The following is a 26,398-nucleotide window of genomic DNA, read 5'->3' on the forward strand; positions in this document are numbered from 1 at the left end:
CTCGCCGGTGGGGCGCTGGCAAAGGCACCCCCCGCTCGCGGGCTGCCGATGGTGTCGGGCCAGGGGGCAGAAACATCGGGGCCTGCGGGGCTGGCTGGCTGGCTGGCAGCCGAAGGGTGGTTTTGTGGCTGTCCCTGGCCTGGCCTGAGGGGCCCAAAGCGGCAGGCGGGGCCCAGCTCCCCGCAGCCTCAGCTCCAGCCGGGCGAGCCTGTGACGGGCCTGGGGCCGTGGGGCGGAGGCTGCTCGCCCGGGCCTGTCACGAGCCAGGGCAGCGTCCCTCAGCTTCCGCCTGGCAGCGCGGGCCCGGGGGGGGGGGGGGCCGGGGCGGGCGGGGTCTGCGCCAGCCCCGCCGCGCTCCTCGCCCCGCCCGCGGACAGGCGGGGCCCCGCGCAAGAGGCGGGCGCAGGTAGCGCTGGAGCGGGGCGGGGCCGGAGCGGGATAAATAGCTCGCGAGCCGGGGCTCGGACCCAGACGCGGTCGGGGCGCTGGGTGACGGGGAGCGGAGCAGAGCCCTGCTACCGAGACGGACGGACGGACGGACGGACGGGGGCGGCTGTGGCTGTGGCTGTGAGGGTGAGCGGCGCTAGCCCGGCTCCTGCCTTGCTCGTCCGCGGGCTGCCCGGGAAACCTCGTGAACAAGGGGCCGACCATGCCCGCCCCCCATTTCTCCCCCCAGGGGACGGGGGTCCTTCTTCGGCCCTTGCCGGCCCCCCGTATTTCTCCCCCCATACCCAGGGCAGGGAAACGGGGGGGTGCTTCGGCCGTTGCCGGCCCCTTCCATATTGCCCCCCAGACCCTCCTGAGGGTAGAGGAAAGGGGGTTCCTTTGGCCGTGCCCCTCCTTCTCCATGTTTCTCCCCCCCCAGGGCAGGGGAGGGGGGCCCTTGGGCGCGCTTGGCTCTCCATTGCGTGCAGGGAAGAGGGGGCCCGGTGGGCTTAATTTGGTGCTGCTGTCCGGGGTGCAAGTGCCCTGCCCTTCTGGGTGGGTGTGGGCGGAGAGTGTTAGCCCCCCCCTGGGTGTGGGGATCCTGGCTTCACTCCCTCCCTCCCACAGGACCTAGTGGTCAGAGCCGCTCTGCTGTGGCGAGCTGCAAGAGGCTGGAAGGAGGACTACTTAACTTCCCAAAATGTGACTCTTCTGAGGGCTGAGCATCCCAGCCACTCTGGCTCTGCTGCCCTAGAAGGTCTGTGCACTGAGCTCCTCTATCTTTCCTCGCCCTGCTTCCCAGAGCCCTGCCTGGAAAGGGACGCACCTGCCCCTCTCTCTGCGCAGCGGTTCCCGCTTGGCAGGGTGCGTGCTGGCTCTGGGTGGGCCCGAGGGACAGGGAGGGTCTGGAATCTGAGGCTGCACCCTGGGGTGGAAGGTAGTCCCTTGTGTTCTTTCCTTGGAATGGGTGGGAGGGGAAGGAATGGAATAGGCAGGATCAGCAGCGTGTTGACAGAAGTCAAGATGGGTGAAATCTTTGGTGTCTACCAGCTGGACCCAGAAGAACTGGGGGAAATCCTGGTACCTACGGACTTCAGTTTGACCAGTTACTACTGTATTATCTTGAACAAATTTACTAGCTGGGCTCTATATTAAATCTGTTAGAATCTTAGGGCTTGGAAATGTCACTGGAGACTTGTGGCTAATGGGAGAGAGACACCAAGTACTGGCAGTTCAGGTTTCCATAGCAGATGTCCCAGATCTCCTCCCTGCCCCTCTCTGAAAGCGGTGAAAACAGCTGGAATCTTGTTAGATGCTGATGTTATGATTCAGCCTCTTTGCACTTACAGAATTGGGAAGGGTTTGGAATGGAAAAACTATTTCTCTGTGTGAAAGGCGTTACATAAGTTAGTTATTAGTGTAATTCAGCCATATCTACCAAATTTTCTAGCTTAACTGTAGCCTTGATTGCAACAGATCAGTTTTCATTGTTTACTCTTGTGTCTCATTATGTGTTTATAGCTGTAGTTTAAGTACTGTATATTGAATACTTCTGGGGCACTGTTCATGTTCAAAGCATCTTGCTTTGAAGATGGAATTGGGTGAAAGTGTGTGGCTAAGGATATTTCTTTTTTTTTCCAGTGTTGCTGCCTTCCTTTGAAATGCTTGCAAGTTGAGGGCCCCCTCTGTATCTTACCCATTGTTTTAGACAGCCCACAAGAAATGTTCCTTATGTTCCCTTTTTAAGGATTGCAGAGGTTAATGAGTAAGATGGCAGTAAACATTTGGTCCTCAGAGATTTATTTTTAGATAGATGCCCTCAGACTTCAAGAGAAATTAACAAAAGAAGTAATTTCAAGGGAAATGGTTGGTTTGGAAATGGTCAGCTTGAAATCTAGAAAATCGTAAAAAATAAAAGGTGGTTTCAGGCCCTATAGCTGTTGAGTGTCCCTGCCAAATGTGGTTATAGGGTCATGATTTCCTATATTTGACACATTTGTTTTTTCTGTCTCCTTGTGTGAAAGACATGCAAAGAGAAACTGACCGCACTGGAAAAAAACCATGAAACTGACTTGTCAGACACTCAAAATAAATGCTAAAAATAGGGAGAAACATTCTTTGTCTAATTTGCAGTTCCAACAATCGGATGTAACTTGTAACAATGACAACAAAAACTGAAGCAAAAATTTAGACAAATTCATTAGAAATGATGTCACTTTAAATTTAGTGCTGGAAATGGATACTTGTATACTTTCTGTACTTGTATTAATGTAAAATCCTTGTTCTAGCATAGTTTGACTCATAATGCCTTTACTATGCATGTGATTAAAAACACATACTGCTGTTTGTGGTGTGTTTATGCTCCAGATACTTCTGTGGACTGCAAGAATCATATGATTTTACAGATCAAATAGTAAAACTGGGAAGCAAGAGAATAAGACTACCCAGAATACAAGTAAATTTCTTCCATGCAAGTTTGTGCATTAGTCTGCTTGGAAAGCAAGAGTTTTCAGAAACTGTATAGTGCACTTTTGTGTGTGAGTATTCTCCTTTATGAAATACTAGTATGAGCTAGTCATTTGTAAAGGGCTCAATACAGTGAAAACAGTTAATTCAGTGAGGATGGAATGTTTTGATGAATGTAAATAGGAATATTACAGAAATTTGTTTACTTAGTACTTTGCAATACAACCTGCCCAGATACCATGACATAGGGTTTATAGTATGGAGTATTTTCAAACTGGGGTAAAAACTAAAGCTAGGTAGTCACTTGAGACTTAAGAGTGTTGACATTTAACTTAGAAACTCCGGCCCAAATTCTTAAAAATAAGGTGAGCAGAGACATGAAAACTGTCACATGGTAGGGAAATGAACACATAGGGTAGTGGTTAGACTCAGCCAAACTTGTGGTGAGCACAGCCTAGAAGCTTTTAAAGAGCTGAATATTCTGAATTGGACAGTTTGTTTTTCAATAAAATGCAAGATGGGTGTCAGAACTATGGCAGAAAGATTCTTTGGACAGCTAAATCTATTTGAAATTGCAGTACAAAGCAGAACTCTTGTGCTACATGATAAAAAGAATACTTTGGCCCAAATGAAGTATTGGTGATAGTTCACTTAAGTGAGGTTGTATTTCTTGAAAATTTATTAATCTGGATGAAAATCAGAATTTCCATTTCAACATTTGTTTTCATCAGATTGGAACAAAACATCTTTTTTTCTCTGAGCAGCAAGTTCTGTTCAATCAGTTTGGAAACATCTGATTTGAAATGTTACAATAGTCCTAAACTAAAACGTTTTGTTTCTTTGAAGAAAATCAAAACACTTTGGGTCAGTGATGTTAATCTGCATCCACCTGAGCTGCCATGGTATCTCGTGCCCCCTCTTCCTTTCGTAGGCCGGGCTCCCCAGCTGGACTACATCTCCCATGATGAACAGTGGTTGTCCAACCAGATATGGAACCACAGTGCGTCATGGGAGATGTAGTCCAGTTGGGAACCAGGCCTATTAAAAAGAATGAGTTCACAAGGCACTCAAACTAAAACTTCCATGAGACACTGCAGCAGCTGACAGATCAAGGTCAACGTTGCTTTGACAAAAATAAGTGTTTTGGTTTGGGTCAGCTCCAAAACAATGTTTTGATTTCCCTGACTCATGCAAAAAACTTACCTATGCTCACACACAGTTGGGAACAGAATCCAAGTGGTTTGATAGCCAATGCCTTATCCAGTAGACTCTATTGTCCCCCAAAACTAATAAAAACTGCACTTAAGATTTACCAACCATATACTTATGCATCATGGGTGGGGAGGCCTTTCTGGAAAGTTAGCTGTTTACTCTCTTTAGCTCAACATATGTCCTCTCCAGAGTCTAGAAGTGTTTTAGTTCTATGAAACAAATAGAGGAACCTGGGAAAGTGACTAGATGGAATTAGTTCAGACCTTGCCAGCATACAGGACCAATGAGCAAATCTGTGGTTTTCCCTAATTTAACAACAAAATAGGAATTGCAGCATGCTTGAAGGAATATTGTGGTAGCAATGAGAACATCAAGCAGTAATTGCATGCATCGGTCATTGAAATAATGAATGACTAAATGCTGATTGATTTTAGAAAAAACACCCCTGGAATCGTGGTCATTTTCAAACTTGCCTTATTATTTAAGGGACAAGAATGTGAAACTTAGACCTGAACTATAGAAAACTGAACAGAATACTAAAAACAAAATGCATGCAATTATCAATAACCACATTACTTATCACTTACTTACTGAAACAAAATGAAATGTTAGAAAATTTGTGTACCATTAATCAAAATTGCATGTACCATATTAATCTTCCTCCCATCACTGCCTTATAACTGTAATCATATTTGGAAGTTGATTGGTGTTTGGCAAATTTGTACCATCATGCAATATGCAGTTTACTCTATAGCAAAAGGAGGAAGAAATAGTAAACTCCATTCTCTTAAAAGCTGTACTTGGGTCACAATGTACTTCAAAGAGATGCATGTTCTTTAAAAAAAAAAAAAATAGTTTCCTTGGCATTGGAAACTAGTGCAGTAGCCTTAAACCTTCTATATAAGGCAGTGGACAGCAACTCCCTTTTCAAATACTGATTTGGATGCCAATGAAGACCACTTGAAAATCAAACTATCAGTACCACTGATTACTGAACTGTTCAGTAATGCTCTCCAGTCATGCTCTCCTCCCTACCCTTCTCCCTTCTGTAATTTTTCTTCAAGATGAAGTGAACAATTGGCTGGATGTAATCCCATTGCCAGTTCTGCTTGGCAGAATTAGATTTTTATAATTTTTGTTGGATAATATCAATTACCTTTAGGCAATTTAAAATAAATGCTTATCTGTAAACTTTGATTCTCAATGGAATTTTTTTTTCATGTGTGCATGGTGAAACGACCCTTCCTGACGCAATAAAACTCTAATCTTTCCATCTGGTCAGTGAGTCCAGTTCCTTGCATCACAAGCAACCCAACATATGATTCCATTCATAAATGTATCCATCTTTATTTTAAACTATGCTAAGGAATAGCAGCAGTAAGAAGCAATTCAGAACTGTTCCTGAATATGCATCACTTCAGATAGTTATATCTGAATAGAACACAATATAAACGGTGCTTGATTTTTGGTGGGTTCTCTGCATCGACTTAAGAGTAGTAGGTGCTGCTTACACAGGAGAACATGAGTCACTTACATGCAGGCATCATATTTATCAGTCTTGGGTCCTGTAGCCCCAAGAGTAGGAAAAAAACCCCTACACCTTGAACTAAAGTCAGTTTCCAGTTAAACTTACATCAAATGGATGGCACAGGATCAGGCCTGTTTTCTTCATACATTGCATAACAGAATGTTACTGTCTCTGGACTATCCCCAGTTCCATAGGCCAAATTTGACTTTGTACAGCATAGGTATACAGTGTGTTTGCTGATGTAAGACTGAGTAGTATTTTTTTTTCCCCACAGACGTGTGTTTGCACAAAGCAGGATGCATGTGACTATTACAGTTCTGATTTTAATGTGTGGCAGACACACTTCCTGTGTTCCTTTTTGTTTTGAGTTACTTCCCTTTCAGTTGTTACCATTCTATTAAATCTTTTTCAGCTGTCAATAGTATTTCTCTGCACAGCTGGAGACTGACCACACAGTTCCTTTCAAATCTGACTTATAACCGCTGATCTGTTTTGAACACTCCATTTCCACTGTTGCATTCACTATGTAAACATTATGTTGAGGGCCCTAGAAATCACAATACCAAGAAAGCTCATACCCAAGCTGTACTGCTCTAACACACCTCTCCCTAGTGATCTAATCCTTACCCTTCTCCCTGTTTCCACCACTTCCCCACCCTTAACAGTTATTTTTTCTTACGTTTTTTTAATCTCTATTTGCAGGGAAAGTGACTGGACATTATGATTGGTCCCTAATGCCTATGAAATCTTTATAGCAAGATACCAGGAATGTTACTCTGAAGCCTATGTCATGTCTGTAGAATCATTGTGAAGTGAGGGAAACAGTTATAAACATGGCTGAGAGTTCATTTTGTTCAGAATATCACCAGGTTGAATGACTAGGTTTTGCAGTCTGTTGCAGTCCAATTTAAGTTTTCAGCCATGTTCACTTTATGAATTGCATCCATGCAGTCTATAGCTACTGGAAGGCATGGGTCTAGGTTATCCCAGGCCAAGAGTCTGATGTCAGAGCTAACTCAACCAATCCTCACCATTACTCTAAGCTAACTTATGTGCAGTGATTTTCATTGGTTGTGTGAGGAAGAGATGGACAGATTGCCTGGCTCAGCTGCTATTCTCACAGAGGAACACAAAGCATCCCCACCCCCCCAACACAAACAGCACATGCTGTAACCTCAAATATACATAGGTTCTCACCTCAGCACATGCCCATGATTTGCCATCTTCACAAATAAATACAGATCTTCCAGGATTGTCACTGTCATGCTGAAGCCTAAACATCTGAGGACAGGTGTACCCTGGGACTTACATCAGTATAGCTAGGTCTTTTGGGTATGAAAAATCTGTCCCTGAGGGACATAGCTAAACTAACCTAATCCCTGGGGTAGATAGAGCTAGGTCAGCAGAAGAATTCTTCCATTGGAGTCCAAGGTTCTGTGCTGGTTGGAATGTGACTGCTGTTAAGAGAAGGTGGGAGTAATAGCTATGTGGAGTAACACAGCTGATGGTGCCTCTAGCCCAAAGCAGCTCTGTGCACAAATTATAGGGAACGTGAACAAACTGCTACATTGCTTATTACAGCACAGTGTAGGCAAATGAGCCATTTTTGGCTGTTTTTCACAATGACTCTACACATGTGACAGTCTGGGCTTTTAGCTACTAGTTGATAGTAAGATCCTCAGGGCGGAGGCTTTACTCAGAAAAGTGTGCAATACCTAGACTACAGACACAGAAGAATCATGGAATATCAGGGTTGGAAGGGACCTCAGGAGGTCCTCTAGTCCAACCCCCTGCTCAAAAGTAGGACCCATCCCAGCCAGGGCTTTTTCAAGCCTGACCTTAAACCTCTAAGGAAGGAGATTCTACCACCTCCCTAGGTAACGCATTCCAGTGTTTCACCACCCTCCTAGTGAAAATTTTTCCTAATATCCAACCTAAACCTCCCCCACTGCAACTTGAGACCATTACTCCTTGTCCTGTCCTCTTCTACCACTGAGAATAGTCTGGAACCACCTCTCAGGTAATTGAAAGCAGCTATCAAATCCCCCCTCATTCTTCTCTTCCGCAGACCAAACAATCCCAGTTCCCTCAGCCTCTCCTCAAGTCTTGTGTTCCAGACCCCTAATCATTTTTGTTGCCCTTTGCTGGACTCTTTCCAATTTATCCACATCCTTCTTGTAGTGTGGGGCCCAAACCTGGACACAGTACTCCAGCTGAGGCCTCACCAATGTCAAATAGAGGGGGACGATCATGTCCCTTGATCTGCTCGCTATGCCCCTACTTATACATCCCAAAATGCCATTTGCCTTCTTGGCAACAAGGGCACACTGCTGACTCATATCCAGCTTCTCGTCCACTGTCACCCCTAGGTCCTTTTCCGCAGAACTGCTGCCTAGCCATTCGGTCCCTAGTCTGTGCATTGGGTTCTTCCGTCCTAAGTGCAGGACCCTGCACTTGTCCTTGTTGAACCTCATCAGATTTCTTTTGGCCCAATCCTCCAATTTGTCTAGGTCCCTCTGTATCCTATCCCTGCCCTCCAGCATATCTACCACTCCTCTTAGTTTAGTATCATCCGGAAATTTGCTGAGAGTGCAATCCACACCATCCTCCAGATAATTTATGAAGATATTGAACAAAACCGGCACCAGGACCTACCCCTGGGGCACTCCACTTGACACCAGCTGCCAACTAGACATGGAGCCATTGATCACTACCCATTGAGCACGACAATCTAGCCAACTTTCTACCCACCTTATAGTGCATTCATCCAGCCCATACTACTTTAACTTGCTGACAAGAATACTGTGGGAGACCGTGTCAAAAGCTTTGCTAAAGTCAAGGTACAATACATCCACTGCTTTCCCTTCATCCACAGAACCAGTAATCTCATCATAGAAGGCGATTAGATTAGTCAGGCATGACCTTCCCTTGGTGAATCCATGCTGACTGTTCCTGATCACTTTCCTCTCATGTAAGAAATTAAGTACCAGGGATACTTATGGTGCTAGACAAATGTAAGTCTCATGTTTGAACAATACAGGTTTTTAATAGGCATTCTTTGTTACTAAACTAGTTATACAATGGAACAGACAGCCTGGTGGCAGGAGTACATGATTCGTAGGAAGGAGTGTGGTTGATCTTTTTGCAGATCTTCATTACTTTTCCTTTTTAAAGAATCTAGGATGTTGTTATGCTCCAATGAAGTTGTTTATGTACAGTTAAATTCTTTTCATGTTGTGATAATTTTTAGGTTATTACAAACTTGGTTTTGCTTCTTATAAATACTTACGAGTCATGTTTGTGGATACGCTTATACCATGTTAACTTATACTTAGTCTTTGACATCAGGTTTAAACTACTTCTGCAATGACGCAACACTTGTTACATTAGCAAGCACAAAAGTCATATCGCCATTTGCTTTCACATAAAATAACAAACTTTACACATTTTATTCTATTTTACAAGAATTTATAAAGAGAACCTGTTACAAATATTACATATAAAATGTTACAAAGTCTTTAATTACAACTAAAGATTTGTCATTCTTATCTGCTAAATGAAGTCTAGAAGGGGGAGATTGAAGGGCCTCCCTCCTGGTCAATACATGCTGTCCTGGAACACAGGCAGAGATTTTTCAAAAGTATGTAGTAATTTTGGGCATTTCAATTTTTTGACCACCTACAGTGAGGCAACTTAAAGTTTCCCTTCTCTCAGAGAATGCTTGGTACTTGCTGAAAATCAGGCCTTCTTTAAGTGTAAAGTTGGGGATTCAAAATCATCAATCACTTCTGAAGATTTGTCATATATGAAAAGATCTATTTTTCTTAGAAATTTGGAGGCTTGAAGGAGATGCTTTATTAAAAGCCAAACAGGATTCACCTACTCTTAAAACATAAGTGGCAAAAGGAATTTTGTTTATGCTAAAATGAATTGGACTCTGTGACTGGATTCCTAAGGGGGAGCCAGCTGAGCTCCCTCAATGAGGGTGAACTGCAAATAATGGGACAGGCATTCACCAAAGTTGGTGGATATTCCAATACTTAAATTTACCAAGCCAGCATAAAACAGCTTTTATTATAGCTCACTGGTTACTCAGAAGTTACCAAGTTTCCTTAAAGTAACTCTGCCTCAGGCCTCAGTAACTCTGCCTCAGGGACACATTAACAGATATTCTAGATCTTGCCCAAATACACACTTATAGCCAATTCTTATTAACTAAACAAATTCTTTAAAGAAAAGAGTTGGTTAAACTATCAGTATGCATACAAACATGAGTACAATCTTGAAATTCAGATTCATAACAGAGATGATGAACTTTGTTGTTGCAAAGAGTTATTCTAGAATAAATCTATTGGTTATAGTCCAGGGATTGGCAACCTTTGGCACGCAGCCCATCAGGGAAATCAGCTGGAAGTCTGGGATGGTTTGTTTACCTACAGAGTCCACAGGTTCAGCTGACCACAGCTCCCACTGCCCATGGTTTGTTGTTCCAGGCCAATGGGGGCTGCAGGAAGCAGCGCAGGCTGAATGATGTGATGGCTGCCGTCCCACCAGCAGATTTCCCTGATGGGCCATGTGCTGAACGTTGCCGATCCTTGTTATAGTCCAGTGTCCAATATCCTATTCAGGGTGTACCAGCTTAGGACTGGGATCTCAGTCTTGCATCTCAAACTTCCTGTCATCGCAGATCTGCTTAAGCTTCATCAGAGGATCAGGACCCAAGCCATGTTTTTAATACAGTTTCAGGCCTTCTTTGACAGTTCGGAGCCTTTAGTCAAACAATAGGCACTCATGGGGACTTTGAAGTGGGCCCATTTCCTAAGCATCACTGGTAATTATCCATCATTAACAGATTTGCTATATATTTCAAAGAGATGAATATAGCAATATCCATGTTTACAGTTCATTTAAATGCTAAGATGTCCTTTTGATCTCTGAATTATCAGAATACAGCATAGACAGGGACAGTTTGATTACATTTTGTGCATTACATATATATGTAGTAGTAAATAAACATGAACATTCTATCCCCATATGTCTTTAAGGATTGAATTGGAGTCATACATCCTCCTGCAGGATGCTTAACCCTTTCTGGTCATGCCTCAGACTCTCTTAGAGGCTTCTGTTGTGGGTAGCTTCCAAAAGTGATTCAAACAGAAAAGATTGATTGAACTGACCTTTTTTCTTAATTCTTATTAGTGTAATTTACTTAGTATTTTGTTTTACTCTGATACCTTATCCACATATGATTCTTACCCTGCATTAAGTAGTGGGGGTCATGTTCCTGATTGGTATTAGGTTAAATGTTCTTAAACTTCCTCTTAATTCCTGTTTCTCTAGATGGTACATTTTAGTAATTTTGTGGATAAACACTACTTATTACAAACAGAGCAGACTTCTCATATGTGAGCTAAAAAAGTAATAACTGATTCTCTGTGGAGTAGCCACTAGAGAGGGATGTGTTATTTTGCCAGTGGATTGCACAACTGCCAGACAGCAATGAAATGCTTTAGAATTATGATTCCTGAGTTTTCACCCTGGCTCTAAGTGTGCTCTATTGGCAGAACAGGTGGACAGAAGTAGGAGTCTGGGGTACTGTTTGTTGTTAATAATGCTCCCAACTCTTTGGTTGGATAGTCAAATTTCACTGAAAGCAAAGTCAAGTGTGGTGACTTGGCACATGGCAAGGTGTGTGAATCTGCTTATTGATTCCAATTTTGCCAGTAGCGTCCATGTGCAACTTCAGATTGATATTTGGCTGCTTGCTAGGGTAGATGCGGGGGGGGGGGGTCTGCTTTATAATAAATGGTTATACCCAAAATTAACACCCATCTGTGGAAAAGGCAAGTTGCCACTTCCACATCAATGCACCTTCCCTTAGCCCAGGGGTTCTCAAACTGGGGTTGGGACCACTCGGGGTCATGAGTTGTCAACCTCCATCCCAAACCCCACTCTGCCTCCAGCATTTATAATGGTGTTTTTTAATCTCTAAGGGGGGGTCGCACTCAGACTTCCTATGTGAGTCACCAGTAAAAGTTTGAGAGCCACTGCCTCAGGGTAATTTGAAGTGGAGGGTAGACAGGAAAGCAAGCAGTAGGAAGGTTCAGAAAGTTAAGGAGCAAATGTAGAACAACTTCTATTGAATATGTGCAAATGGAAATTTTCAGGAACTAACTATGCTGAGTTTAGGGTAGAGTTATCATGGGTGGGAGAGAGAGAACAAGTTCTCCCATGCTGAATTCCAGGGTCCTACCTGGAACTCCTGATATGCTTAGCTAGTCAAAGCATGTTTAAAAAAATTAATATGGGTAAAACTCAGTATTTCCCCTCCACCCATTTTCTTGTCCAATCTGTGATTTCCGAGATTATACCAGTTTCTCTTCTCCCTATCAGGTCCCAGTTTTACCAGACTCCTTGTCCCAATCTATTCCTTTTCCCTCCTGCAGTCTGGCTCTCTTCCCCGTTGCATTTGGACCACATGGCTTTCTCCTTCACACTGCTTGGCTGCTACTGAAATGGCTGAAAGAACAGGAGTAGGGCTCTGTGCTCCTTTTGTGTCTCTATCTTGGGCTGGGATCATAGATCACAGGGAAAATCCAGCTCACCTCTATAGTCCTGGGCTGAAGCATCCTCAGTTGTTTTGTGGAGCACATATGCAGTTCATTTGGTACTAAGAGCTGAGAGCAGCTTGAGCATGCTCAGTGAGGACTGAATTTTCAGTGATTTTTAGCAAGTAAAATCTAAGTTTCTACTGAGCATGTGCAAACAACAATTCTTCAAAGATTTATAACTTGGCCAAATTTGTGTCCTCCCACCTTTCCCCCTCTTCTCTTCTTCCCCTCCCCCCCCCATGGGCAACAGAAGGCACATCCCTGACATGCAAGCACCATCTGCCAAATTTAAAGTTTCTAGTCCAGAACACCAGGGTGCTAGAGCTCTCTAAAGGAAAGATCATCAGAATTTAATGTGGGCAAAATACGTTATAACATGTTTTCCCCAAAAAAATCTGCCTGAGGGAGATATCCAGCATGGGAACTTCAATCCAAATGGTTAACTTGGCAAAGTTATAAGCAACTAAAATCAGTCTTGTAACAGGAAGTGTCAGGCAACCTTAATATGTGGTACTACCAATGTACCCTCTAATTTTTTTACCTCCATGTGCAGAACAAATTTTGTTATGTGACCCAATATGGAGGAGATGTGTGGTGGGGGTGAGGCAGAGGGGTGGGAGGGGACATAGGGCTGGGGCAGAGTGTTGAGGTGTGGGCTCTGGCTGGGGGTGCAGGCTCCAGGATGGGACCAGGGTTGAGGGGTTCAGGGTACAGGCTGCCCTGGGGCTGGGGCAGGGAGAGGGAACTCCTCCCAGCCCTCTCCCCTGGCTGCAGCAGCCCTTGATAGCCTGCTGTATGGCCACACAGCTTAGAGGGAACTTGAGGCACTACCCTCTGTGCCTATAAGAAGGTGGGGGGGCAAACTAAGGGTGCAGAGCCAACCTTAATTCTGGCATTTTGTAACTTGAGTGCTTTACTTTGCAATGTTAATGTTCCTTCAGTGTAGACTTTGGTATGGCATCTATGGAGCAATTCTGTACTGGCAGGGGCATGAACTAGATAACCAAATAGGTCTCTTCCCCCTCTAGCTCCTGTGATTCTATGTATTTGGATTTGGCATACTGTCTCATGAGGGTTGTTCCTTGATAGATTATCTGTCCCGTCCCCGTCCCCCCCCAAGTAGATATAGCTTGGAAATATCAGCCACAGTCAGATCCAAAAAATGAATGGGGAGAGGAACATGCTATGGCACTAATGAGCTGCAGGGACAATAGCTTGCTTCTGCTGCTTGTCTGTTTGCATTCTATTTGGACAGAGGCTGGCTTTTCTATGCTGTGAGATGCCTAGCACATCTGTAGGTACACAATAAAGAATATTGGGAAGCCCACTTAATGATATTTTGTGTGTAATGAATGAAGTTGCAATCTTTAAATGGGGAGGGACCAATACTTTAGAGGAATATCTTTAGTTCTCACTTAGCAGAGGGTTTATGTAATTTAAATTTATAAATATTGAGTTTGAGACCCCTTAATGTTTATGTAGTAGAAGTAGGGTGTTTCTCCTGTAATGAAGTCTGTAGTGGTTTACTGCCAGCTTTACAGGTTTTAACCATATATTCTATGTACTGCTGTCAAAATATAGGGCATGGGGCTAAAAGTGAATCCTGTTCTAGAGGAGCTTCCAGTTTAAAGGCATAGCATCTAGTCTCTGCCCTGAAGTGGTTACAGTGGAACAGTACCATGGATAACAGATTCTAGTGAAAATCATACAGTTCAGAGGTTAAATCAGGGGTGGGCAAACTACAGCCCGCAGGGGCACATCCAACTCTTCAGATGTTTTTAATCCGGCCCTTGAGCTCCAGCCAGAGAACAGGGTTGGGGTTTTCTGTGCTCTGCATGGCTCCCAGAAGCAGTGGCATGTCCTCCCTCTGGCTCCTAGATGTAGGGGCAACCAGGGGGCTCAGCATGCTGCCCCTGCCCCAGGCACAACCCCCACAATTCCCATTGGCTGGGAGCTGCAGGGGGCAGCGCTTGCAGATGGGGCAGCACCCAGAGCTGCCTGGCTATGCCTCCACATAGGAGCTGGGAGGGAGGACATGCTGCTACTTCCAGGAGCCACTTGAGGTAAGCACTGCCTGGAGCCTGTATTCCTGACCCCTTCCTGCCCCACAATCTCCTGCTTCAACCCAGATCCCCCTCCTGCCCTGCAGTCCCAGCCCAGATCCCCCTCCTCCACCCTCATCCCCAGAGCCCTCACCCTCTCCCACACCCTAACCCCCAATTTCATGAGCATTCGTGGCCCCCCCATACAATTTCCATACCCAGATGTGGCCCTTGGACCAAAACATTTGCCCACCCCTGGATTAAACAATACTGGACTGGCGAAGAGTCTAGGCAGATTAGCCTCCTACGTGCAAAGAGATGATATTTCTGGAAGGCATGATTTCATAGAAGTATACTGTGGCTTAGTATCCTTGCAGAGTTGAATTGGTTTGCAGAAACCCAGTTAAAGATCAGCTTCTGGCTCAATTACAAACAGTAGTCTCATTGTGGCAGCTTATGCTGTATACATGTTATTTGGCACAGGACTTGCAGATTGTCAGCTAAGATGTTGGTTTTCCAAATTGACTACCACATTGTATAAATCTACATTAAAATATTTTGGCTTTGAAAACAAGATTTTGCTACCATTTATATCTTATTTAAAGGACCCATTGAATACTTGAACTGGTCTTATTTTTTTAAATGAAAACCCTTGCACTATTGCATAGGATTATCAAACTTAATTGTACCACAACCCTCTTCTGACAACAAAATTACTATCTCTCCATGCGGAGGAGAAGGGCCCAACTTCAGCATCAATTCCAGGTCCCAGCAAGTCTAATGCTGGTCCTGGCAACCCCATTAAAGCAGGGTCATGACCCACTTTGCGGTCCCAACCTACAGTTTGAAAATCACTGGAATAGTGCATGAAATGCTTCTGGAGTAGTTGCCAAAGGGTGACTTCCATTTAGTTATCAAATTTGCAATAAATGAAAATATACTGAAAGGTTTCTCTAATAATGTTGGCAGAATAACAGTGGTTCACAATTTTTTGTGAATAAATGAGTTTACTCTTATGGAATCATAGTACAGTAGAACCTCCATTACAAACATCCTGGGAATGGAGGTTGTTTGTAACTCTGAACAAAATGTTGGTTGTTCAAAAGTTTTTACAATGAGACATTGACTTAATACAGCTTTGAAACTTTACTCTGCAGAAGAAAAATGCTGCTTTCCCTTTATTTTTTTGGTAGTTTGGTAGAAAACAGTATTTGGTTTTTTCTCTCTGCTGCTGCCAGCTCCAAATGAGGGGTGTGGCTGATTGGTCAGTTTGTAACTCTGAGGTTCTACTGTATTGCCAACCCCAAATGTTCAGTAACCATTAGGCAGGCCCCAGAAAATCCTGATTGACTTAAGTAGTGATTTTAAAAGATAATATGTAGTTCTTGTTTCTTTGGTTTTAGCTTTTTAAGGTACATTTGGGCCACACTTTCAGTTAAAACTTGAATCTCAAGACTAGTAACTCTTTACTTGAGAATCCTTTTTCAATTATCACTTGACTCTGAGGCTCTAACGCTAAATCACAAGAGTTAACACTGGCTGTTTGTTCTCAAGTATTTATTCAGATACCAGTGTAATTGAAAGTAGTCATGAATGGTTTTGCCCCAGAAAACCTAGTGAAAGTGTCATTTTTTCCTGTTAAACTTCTGCTTGGTTTGGATTTTTTTTATGACATTGAAGCAATGATCCTCATGCATCAACTCTGCTGGGCTGGATATTGTATGCCAATGCCAGACTCTCACCTCCCATACCAAACCTACTCTCAGATCACCTATGGTCAGGGATCCCATGGTGGCCAGAGGAAATGCTACAAAGGCAAACTAAGCATATCTCAAGAAAACTGATGTGGACATCACAAGCTGGGAGAAGTAAACTACCAGCTGACTTCAGTGATGCCACATCCTCCATCAGGCAGTGGCCTGCTTTGAGCAGAAGTATCTTGTCCTTGAAGCTGAAAAGAGAAGGAAGGAACAAGGATTTCTCCCAGCAGGCAGCTGACATGCCAGGAAATGTCTGCACTTGTTGTAGGTGGATCTGATATTCCAGGATGTGACTCCTGAGTCCTCTCAGGACCCATATGTAAATCTGTGGTAGAGAGCATCCTCGAATCTAGGGATTGCTGCTGATGACCTCATGATGGGGCCTAAAAACATGAGATTCCCCACCTTTTCTGTTGGAACCCCCATTGTAATGGATGAACAGGTTTCCTTTCCTGTTCCCCTTGTCTTGCCATAAACTAATCTGATTCTGCTCCTGCAGGTTGGCAATCACTGATGTATGATCAGTTTTGAGAAGATTCTGTTCCAATAATTAAGGTGCATGAAGCCTTTAATTCTCCTCGTAATAATGTGTGAGCCTTTTGAAATTTTTAATCCTTTAACTTGGCTGGAATTGCATCTAATAACCAGGTTCAAGTTTGTGGGAGCCTATTGCTGAATGTTGCAAGGATGTTCAATTAATATAGACCCAAAAGCTGAACTAGTGAAGTGAAATGAGAACCTTGGTTTTGTTTTCCCCCCCCCCAGTGCTGGCAACTTTACACAAATGCTTGCAAATATAGATGAACTTTGTGTATTGAGCACTTGTGCAAGAGCAAACTATTTTGATCCAGGAAATCTATTTTGTTAAATCAGCTACAAGCTACAGTGTAGTATTAGAAGGCAACACAAAGCACCTATTTAAACATAATGAAACTTGCAGTGAACATGTGCAAAACCACTTCACCCAAGCCACTTCCTCTTCAGACAATAAATTGGCTCAGTGAAGTCAGATACTGTTTGTGCTTCAGTCTTTAAACCAGTGGAACAATATTATGCCAATTATATTAGGAATATTAGCTTTTGTTGAGAATCTTTCAAGTGCTCTTAATTGATAAAAGGAAAACCTACTAAATCAGAAATACCTGATCTGATGCAAAGTATGATTTGAAGATCCAGTAGATTTCCAGAGATCAAATACATCTGGTTACACACACAGCTTTTTCTTTTCAGATCTTCACAGAAGTAGCGGAGAAGCATGTTGGTCAGCACTTCCTAGCTTTAGTTTTTTACAAAAATAATGTAACAACTTTGAACTATTGCAAAAACAATTTTGATGCCATAAGATACCTAAGATATTCTTTCTGGCATGGCTTTTTAAATCCTTTTTTGTGGTCTAACCTCCTGGAGACCTAAACCATTCCATGCAAAAAAACTTATGAGTATTTCCACCACAAATAAAAGTTGTGGTGTGGTTCCCACCTAATAATGCTGGGGAAAAATGTAGTCTGACCTTTCACAATCCCTCATGAAGACATGCTTGCATTACTTTTATGAACATGAATTGAAACTAATGGATTAGTAGCAAAGCGTGACACTTTTGTTTTTTACATTCTTCAGTCCCATATTGTAGAATTCAGTGAAAGGGATACTGTGAAATAAGTTTTTTAGCAAGGTGTGGTTTTCTTTGGTGCTATTAGACCATTGAGAAATATCTTAATGAAAAAGCTGCAGCTTTTTCATCTCTAGCTTTTAATAGTGCATTTAGTGTGAACAGTAGCTTACTATGTATTGATTGTATAGATTTCTATTCTCACAGTTGCCTAATATTTTTCCCTTACAAGCAACTGCAAATGAAGGCAGCTGACACTTCTGACTTTTTTTAGATGGATTTTTTTATTCCTAGTCTCTACCTCTGAAACTTTTCTGGAAACATTAAGCAAAAATGGTAAATCCATTTCAGAGAACAAGATTGGATGGAAATTAGTCATGCTAGTAATTTTTTTGGTCTCCTGACCACTTTGAATAGCTTTAGTACTTGGTTTCAACTCACTGTCATAAACATGCCCAGGCTGTTTCACTTTCATCATGTGTATCTTTTATTCCTCTGCACTTTTACATCCAGAACATAACACACTTTGTAGCAGGAGCTTTCCATGCAGCCTTCCTCCTTAGTGCAATTGCACTTTTGCTTTCTGTTTCTTCTAATTATATCCTCCCAATTATATCCTTAACCCCAGTAATTACCACCCAGGTGCTCATAATTAAGGCTACATTTTAGTCACAGGTATTTTTAGTATAAGTCATGGGCAGTGAACAAAAATTGATGGCCCATGACTTATACTATATACCCATGACTAAAACGTGTGGTTGGGGGGAGGTGCAGCAGGCTCCCTACCTGGTTCCCCCCCCCCACACCCCCTTGCAGCAGTTTGGGTGTGGGGAGGGACAGGGGTTTGGGGTATAGGACAAGGTGAGGTGGGCTCTGGTAGCATTTACCTGGGGGGCTCCCCAGAAGCAGCAACATCCCCCTTGCTGAGCTCCTAGGCAGAGATGTGGCCCCCACAGCTCCCATTGGCCATGGTTCCTGGCCAATGGGAGCTGCAAAGCCATTGCTGTGGCAGAGGCAGTGCATAGAGCTGCTTGGTCACACCTCCACCTAGGAGCTGAGCAAGGGGGATGCCCACTTCCAGGGAGCCCCCAGGTAAGCACCCCCCTCACAACCAAACTCTGCTCCTGCTGGGCAGGTGGGGGTGCAGTGATCCAGTGCAACTGGCTCAGGGGTTGCCTGAGCTGCCCCTGATCCAGGCACCCCAACTGCTGTAGAAGTCAGAGGTCATAAAGCACAGAATCTGACTTCATGACAAACCCACAGCCTTAACCATAATCCCTGAATAGAAAATGGTTAACTGCCTCCAGCTGGGCCTGCGGTCGTCATGCTGCAAAAATGTCTGATCAGGGTGCCTCTGCTGGCACTTGATCATACTTGGATTGAAAACCCCTTAGTGGGATGCTACTTAGTCTGCCCCTACCCTGTCTCCTGGTGCTACTACAATACAAATGATCATTGATTGGGAATTTGGAGCAGTAAATTTGGGAATTTGGAGCAGTAAATTTGGAACTGAAATTTGACAGAGGGATGGTTTTGGGAATATTACTGTCCCCTATGAAAAGTCATCCAATTTGGATGAATTATAATCCAGATTCCTAAATCCTGGAAATTGACTGCCTTTGCACAGCCAAACTTGTTCAACACTTGTTTCTTAGTTTTCTGGAAACCCTGTCACCACTGTTTAGGCTCAAGCTTTAAACTGCCTGCACCAGCCTATTTTCCAATGTCAAAAAACATACCATCTTAGATGTACTAGTCTGGGAACCAGATGACTTGAGTTCAGACTGCACCTCTACCACTGTCATGTTAATATTGCTGTGCACTTCTCTGTCCATGTTATTGAGCACAAGATCATCTCTGGCAGAGCCAAGGTATCCAATAGAATAAATCCAGAATCCTATCCACTGAGCCACACTAACTTTCAGACTGAATGTGCCAAATGTATATCCTTCACTATGAGGTCTCCTACTTCTGCACTTAGATTACATTCCCTTCCCAGAACCAGGAACAGAATGCAAGTATCTGGATTTCCACCTTTCTTCTACTGTCTGTCAAGCAAAGAACAGTGTGTTACATCCCTCTTGTGGCTGTCCACATGGAGGAAATCAGTTTACATTTGCTACTGGTTATTCTGTTAGCTGAAGTGGTAGAGGTCTGTGCTGTGAATCTGTCCAAGATTCAAACTGATGAGCAGGATGGCTTATACATGTACTTGAATTTGTTCCCCCCACTTCCATAAATATAGAAAACTACATGGGGAAAGCCTGCTTTGAAAAAATAGTAGGGTTACAAAAATCAAATATTCCAATTAGGACATATCTGAAGTAAGTACCCCTACAACCTTGATTATGTAACCTTTATTCTGACTCCTTGTGCATACACTTTGATACACCCTTGAGTGACATGAACGCATATCTTTTGCTATAGAATCCCTGCCTCACTTCTGTGCAGTGTTAATTGATTTTGTAACCTTCATATTCTAACTGGGGTGGACAGGGGAGAAGGTGTGTGTATGTATACTTTCCAGCAGATTCAGTCTTCAACCTGAAACTCTGGGAAGTGGTCTCTATTTTTTCCTTCGCGTTTAAAATGCTTTGGTGTAAAATAAAAACATAAATATGCTGAAGCTTTCTTGATCTTTGCAGATATCCGCTACTAACCATGTCGACGGAGCTCCAGGATGCTCACCTCGCAGAGGTGAAACCTCTGGTAGAGAAAGATGAGGTAATTTTAACTAAATAGTTACATTTTGTAATCTGGAATTAGCTTGAACTGCATATTTTTTTCTTATGAAAAATTGTAAAATTCTTACTCTGGTCATAAAGACAAATGCTAGGTATGTGGAAACACTGGGGGCTAATCTTGCTGTGTCTGAAAATCCAAGTAGGACTGGGCCTTGTTATCTAGTCCTCTAATTAAAAAACAAACTTGTACACAAATCCTTTTTTCTCTCACCCCTGCCTCCTTCATCTGTGTAAATAAAACTTAATACAGGTCATAATATGACACAGCACAAGGAAAGTTGTCCTGTTTTGGTCCCCTTTCAACCATTCCTCCTGCTTAGGGCTGGTCTGCATCATTTTTATGCCACTTATCAGTTTAGAAACTGATAATTACACTGGTGTAATCATCTAATTTGGATGCAGTTTTATATATTTTTTTACTGAAACTTAGAGAAAAGCTGTACTGATAGAAGCACTTTAAAACAGCACAGAAACTTTGTAAACACACCCTTACTTAACTCTTTATACCACTGTTTCTACTTTAATGTTAGTCGTCTTCCCCCATGTACTGGAGTGTTTGGTTTTTTTTAAACTTTTTTTTGTCCACAGCATTCACGTTCATTGGCTATCCTAATCATGAATAGCACTAACGGTCTGTGTGCTTCTGTGGATCTGGTTCCACATTCTAATAAATAGTCTAGACCACCTGTACACTTGGATGGAAAGCACCACTATCCCTAGAACATCTCATCCCAATGATTCATAAAGTAGCACCAATGTCTCAATATGTAGGCCAGATTGTTCTGTTAATCTGCAATTCTAGGCAAATTTTGCCTTCACTTTTTCTGAGTGGAAAGTTGCTGTAATGGGAATACATTCTTAGCAAATAGTTCGCTATTGCCTAGTTTTGTTAACGTGGCTGTAATTCCTGGCAACAGTAAATCTTAGACATCTTTCTGCACTGTTTCCCATGCTAAACTCTTAATTCCTAGATTTGTAACTTTCATCCACCCACCTTCATTAAGATTACACACTCCAAAACTTTGGAAATCCACTAACAAACCATTTTGTTTCAGTTGTGTTAAAATAGTTCTCTGTTCCTCTTACCCAGATTCCAAATTGTTTTCATGCAAACATTCTTGGCAATAAAAGAACAGGAAATCTCTTCAGAAACAAAGATCCTCTTTTCATGTGAATATCACCTGGAATTTAAAGTAAGAGGAGAAGCACTGATCTTAAGCGTGTCATCACTGAAGACTCCTCTTAAACATGTTTTATTTCTAAAAGATGTCAACATCTCTAACAGTACACTGGAGAACTCTCTGGATCTCTGTCATGGGCAGATGGAAAATTGGTCTTTTTGAGTAAAAGAGGAATATATACATGTTCTGACCAAGATGCTACCTTAGTTCTAAACACACAAGCAGTCTAAGTAGCACACACTCTCTCTGGATGCATATTATTTATCTGCTTTCCAGTTCTAGAGTACCACAACCCTGTGGTGAATAAGCAAAATAGCTATGCTTTCTACCCTTAACGTTTCCAGAGCTGTCTATGACCTGTTCCTATGTATAACATTGTTCCTGGTTATAACCTAACCAAACCCATTCCTACAAGATAGGATTTTTATTTATTTTTAACAGGACCAGCTCTCGGAGGTTCCAGAAACGTCTCATCCTGAAACACTGCTTTTTGGAGTTACAAACTTTACATTATATGATATCTTACTGCACAATGAGAGAGTGCCTAGCTACCAATATAAATAGCTTGGTTCTGTAGCCCTCTTGTAATCCAGACTCAGACTTCTGATAAAGCAATCATTCCATTGAGGCCTTGCTTGTGTTTCTAATTGATAGTTTTTTATCATGATGCCATTGGTCAAGACCAAAATGTTAGTCACTAAAGTATCCTGGTTTAGTCGTCTAGGGCCTCATTGCCTCGGGGGGAGGGGTCTGTTTTTTTGCATGTATATTTCTCCTTTCACTAGCGTAGCTTGATGAATATGGAGTTCTAGGGTCCTGCTGCTCTTATCCATATTGTCCTCAGCCACCATATCAAAACTTTTTCCTTCCTAGTTAAGTTCTGTTCTTAAAATATATGCAGCTAATATATCTACATTCTTTATTGCACATAGAAATATTTAAGGTGGCATACATTTAGCTCTTTATTGTCTTGAGGAGGTTATAAAGTCTCTTGGCTTGCAGGTAGAGGAGTGGTACCGTATGCCTACTTCGTGTTGGGCAGCCTTTAATGGCTTGTTTAGTGTTGATGGCTAACCATAAGGTAAATACCAGGGTTAAGCATCACAATCCTTGCCTATGTAAGGCAGGAGAGATTTAACCCTCAGAACAAACAAGTAGTCTCATTGACTTAAGTGGAAATTCACATAAATGAGTAACAGCTGCATGAATGAACTGAAACATTAGCGCATGTTCAAACAGGCTCTCAACCTTTCTGAGGCCTCCCTGCTTGATGACCCCACAAAAACCTGCGTGCAGTCCCAAGGGGTCTCGGATTCTAATATAATGTAACTTTCCAGTGTAGGGGAGCCCTAAAAGAGTGCTGTCTAGCTGCTAGAACAAGGAATGGGAGTTAAAATTCTTGGATTCTATTCAGTTCTGACTTGTTCATTGATTTAATTCATTACTTTAGGTTAATCATTAGCTTCTCTGTACTTCACTATACATGCTATAAATTAAGCAAGTATATCTGTCAAAGCATAACTAGTGTCTGTAAAATACTTGGGGCTAAGTTGCTCACTTGCTGAGTAAAACTCCCATTGAAGGTAATGGAAGTCTTACTGTATTTTGGTGGGGGAGGGAGTGGCTATAGAATTTGGTCTCTTGTAAATTTGGGAGCTTCACTAAGTGTATATACTTGGACTAATTTTGCAGCTGCAATGCATATCTGCATTAATATGTTACAAATCTCTCTTCACAGGGAATCACTCGCCTTCTTCAAGATTTTGATGTTCAGGCAAGTAAACACTTTTTTCCACTCTTCCATTTGGTAAACCAATTTATGCAAAATCTGATCAAAAGTGTGACTTATTCAAAAACAATGTAATTGCAAAGCATGAAGCTGAATAGTATCAATTATTTCATAACATTGTGAAGAGGTCTTCAGAAACTGGTTCTGAGGAAGTATCCACTTAAAGAGGGGAAAAAGCATTGCAAGTAGTTTTATTTTGCTAATGAGGATGTGACTAGCTGACTGGATGAAGGTGAAATCAATTGTTCTAAATATTTTCTTATTGGCAGGTAGGTCTTGTGTGCCTTGTATAGTGTCTAGTTTCCAAGAGATTCTTGGAGCATGTTGAGCAGTGGAAAGCAGTTAATGTCTGCACTTGTAGGTTTTTTCCAGAAAAGTCCATTGTCTGCAGTTTTAAACTTGTGAATTGTCCACATCCAGTTCAAAGAGTGATGTCTTCGCCATTAGCCACACTTGTCTTTGAAGGCCTGGTAGACTTCCCAAATTTTTCAGTCTCTCTTTACTTGAAGTTGTGGTGGCTCTTGTTTTTAGTAGTACCCTCTTTAGTCAAAGATGGTTGATCAGGTTAATCTAAACAAATGTCCAGAAACACTGTTGCTTATTCTTTCCATGTTGCCTGTGTTTACATCTTTGCCAGTTCATGTAACTTTGAAACAATATTTTAATGTTCACATTTTCCATTTATCTCTTACTTGACTCAAATGGATGTTTTGCCTGAGTAAGGACTGTAAGACTGTTCCTCTGTTCATACATCAGAATTTTCCAGAGCCCATAGACAATGTAAAAACCCCACCCTTTTGGTGTGGGACCTTAACTTATCATTCTTGTCCAAAGGATGCAGGGAGGCAGTTTCTCCATGAAATGAGTGGCATTAAATACAGTATCAGACTTCTGCTGATACTGGAAAGATGTACTGGATTTTGCAAGTTTGTACTGTATCTGCTGTGCAATTTTGCTATGAAAATACAGCACTTAAACACAGGAACAAGCCTTAGTTTATTATTTACAGTAAATATCTGTTTTATAGCATCTATTCAAGTAAATCCTTTTTCTATCTTTGTGAATGTTGGCACTCTACTCTAAATCTAGTTAACTACATATATCAAAGAATTGTTGCAAAAGCAGGCTTTTTTTAAGCAGCACATGGAAGATAAGATTTCAGTTTGGGTCCAGATTGATCAATTGTTCCAAATTAATCTGAATCCCAGATTAAGTTTGCTAACTGGAGTATTGCAATATTTTGGTTAAATATGACTAGAAATGACCTTTTGTGTCCTGTCTCTATTCTGACTACTTTAATTTCAAATTTGCATGATTTATAAATCAGTCTTAACTGCAAGAATGAAACCAAAAATAAAAATTCAGATATTTAACAGCCACTAATCCAGACCAACAGGTTTTTTGTCCTGAATGTTTAGCCAACAATAACTTTGTGTAAACTCCTGCTCTATGATCTTTCTCTTAGCTGCCATCTTTAGTAGCAGTTATATATTTTTCTTGAAACACAATAGTCCAGTATATTGAATTGCTACTGGTGATAAGGAAGAGCACTAGAGGTGAAAATGAACCAGTACAGGCTGGTACAGTGTACCAGTACCAGCCTGTACGCAGCCCACACTTTAACATCGCTTCCCCCCCCTCCCCACTGACCAGGGAGGCAAAAGGGCAGCTGCCCTGGGGCCAGTGATTTAAAAGGGCCTGGGGCTTTTGGCCACTGTCACTGCTACCACAGCAGCAACCAGAGCCCTGGGTCCTTTAAAAGCGCCTCTGGAGCCGCAGGCAGCAGGGGCCAGACAGCATAGATGGGCTGGCTGGGGACACTGACCCCCAATCCCACACTACTAAGAATTTATTACTTTCACCCCTGAAGAGCATACATGTGCTGCTAATTAAGGTACCTAAAACTATGCATTTAAATAGGTGGCTTGATTTTTTTTTTTTTTTCCAGAGGTGCTGAGCACCCACAAGTCAAATGTTACTGGGAGCTAAGATCACCGGGGGGGGGCGGCAATCAGCTTATTTCATGCCTAAATATGGATTTGGATGCCTACCTTTAGATTCAGAAAAGTTGTTCAAAATCTTATGGGGCTATCTAAAACATTTGTAAATTAGTTACTTTATTTCTTCCAGTTAATGAAAACTTCAACCTTTTTTTTCTGAAACCCCCCAACATGCTGTAAAAACACCATGGCCCACCTGTGCCACAACTGTTTTCTGCATATAAAAGCCAGAGCCAGTGTTAAGGGGTAGCAAGCGGGGCAATTGCCTGGGGCCCTGTGCCTCAGGGAACCCTGTAGAGCCAAGTTGCTCAGGCTTCTGCTTCAGCCCTGGGTGGCAGGGCTCAGGGCCCCAGGCTTCAGTCCTGCACAGTAGAGCTTAGGCTTTCTGCCCTGGGCCCCAGCAGGTCTAACACTGGTTCTGTTTGGTGGACCCCCCTGAAACCTGCTTGTGGTCCTCCAGGGGTTCCCCAACCCCGGTTGCAGTCTATAGCAGTGGTTCTCCTCTACAATGACATTTGAATTTCAGGAGACATTTTTTAGCTGGTAATGCAATTTTGAGATTAGGAAGTAGTCTGTTTTTATATACCCACCTGAACTGTAAGATTTGGGAGAGAAATAGACAGATTATGATAGTGGGAAATTGACTGTCAAACCTATAGCAAAACAGTCCCTGTCCTGAAGAGATTATAATATAATACAAATATATATATATGGCTGATACCTCCACTCTGTGGAAGCTCTCCACTAAAGAGTATAATAAAAACAAGGGAAAGTTGGTGACACAATTAACTCCTAAATTTTCTCCTGTGCGGCTCAGACATGCCAAACCCATGGGAGGGGGGGAATGCAGAAATTGGGCTTGTTTTTGGCTTAGTTAGCTTGTGAGTTGCTTATTGCCTAGTTCTTGGCTTGTAGCTTGTTGCTTTCTACACTCTTCTCCCCTCCCCACACCCCCCAATCAGCCACAGGCAAGCAGGGGGAGGGAGAGAGTTGGGGTGCACAGTGGGCCCAACACAACAGTCCCAGGCTG

The 26,398-nt window shown here is 42.6% G+C and overlaps 1 protein-coding gene across 1 annotated transcript in view; it reads left to right on the forward strand.

Moving 5' to 3' along the window:
* Window positions 1-410: 410 nt before the first annotated feature.
* NDRG1 (N-myc downstream regulated 1) overlaps window positions 411-26,398 on the forward strand; it is a 65,471-nt gene continuing 39,483 nt past the window's right edge. Inside the window, exons 1-3 of the mRNA XM_084618711.1 lie at window positions 411-561; window positions 20,300-20,378; window positions 23,318-23,353. Coding sequence (XP_084474837.1) covers window positions 20,316-20,378; window positions 23,318-23,353 — 99 coding nt within the window. The 5' untranslated portion in view covers window positions 411-561; window positions 20,300-20,315. The remainder of the gene's footprint in view (window positions 562-20,299; window positions 20,379-23,317; window positions 23,354-26,398) is intronic.

Source organism: Lepidochelys olivacea, assembly GCF_965140295.1.
Source record: "Lepidochelys olivacea isolate rLepOli2 genome assembly, chromosome: 2".
In the NCBI taxonomy this organism is placed as follows: domain Eukaryota; kingdom Metazoa; phylum Chordata; order Testudines; family Cheloniidae; genus Lepidochelys; species Lepidochelys olivacea.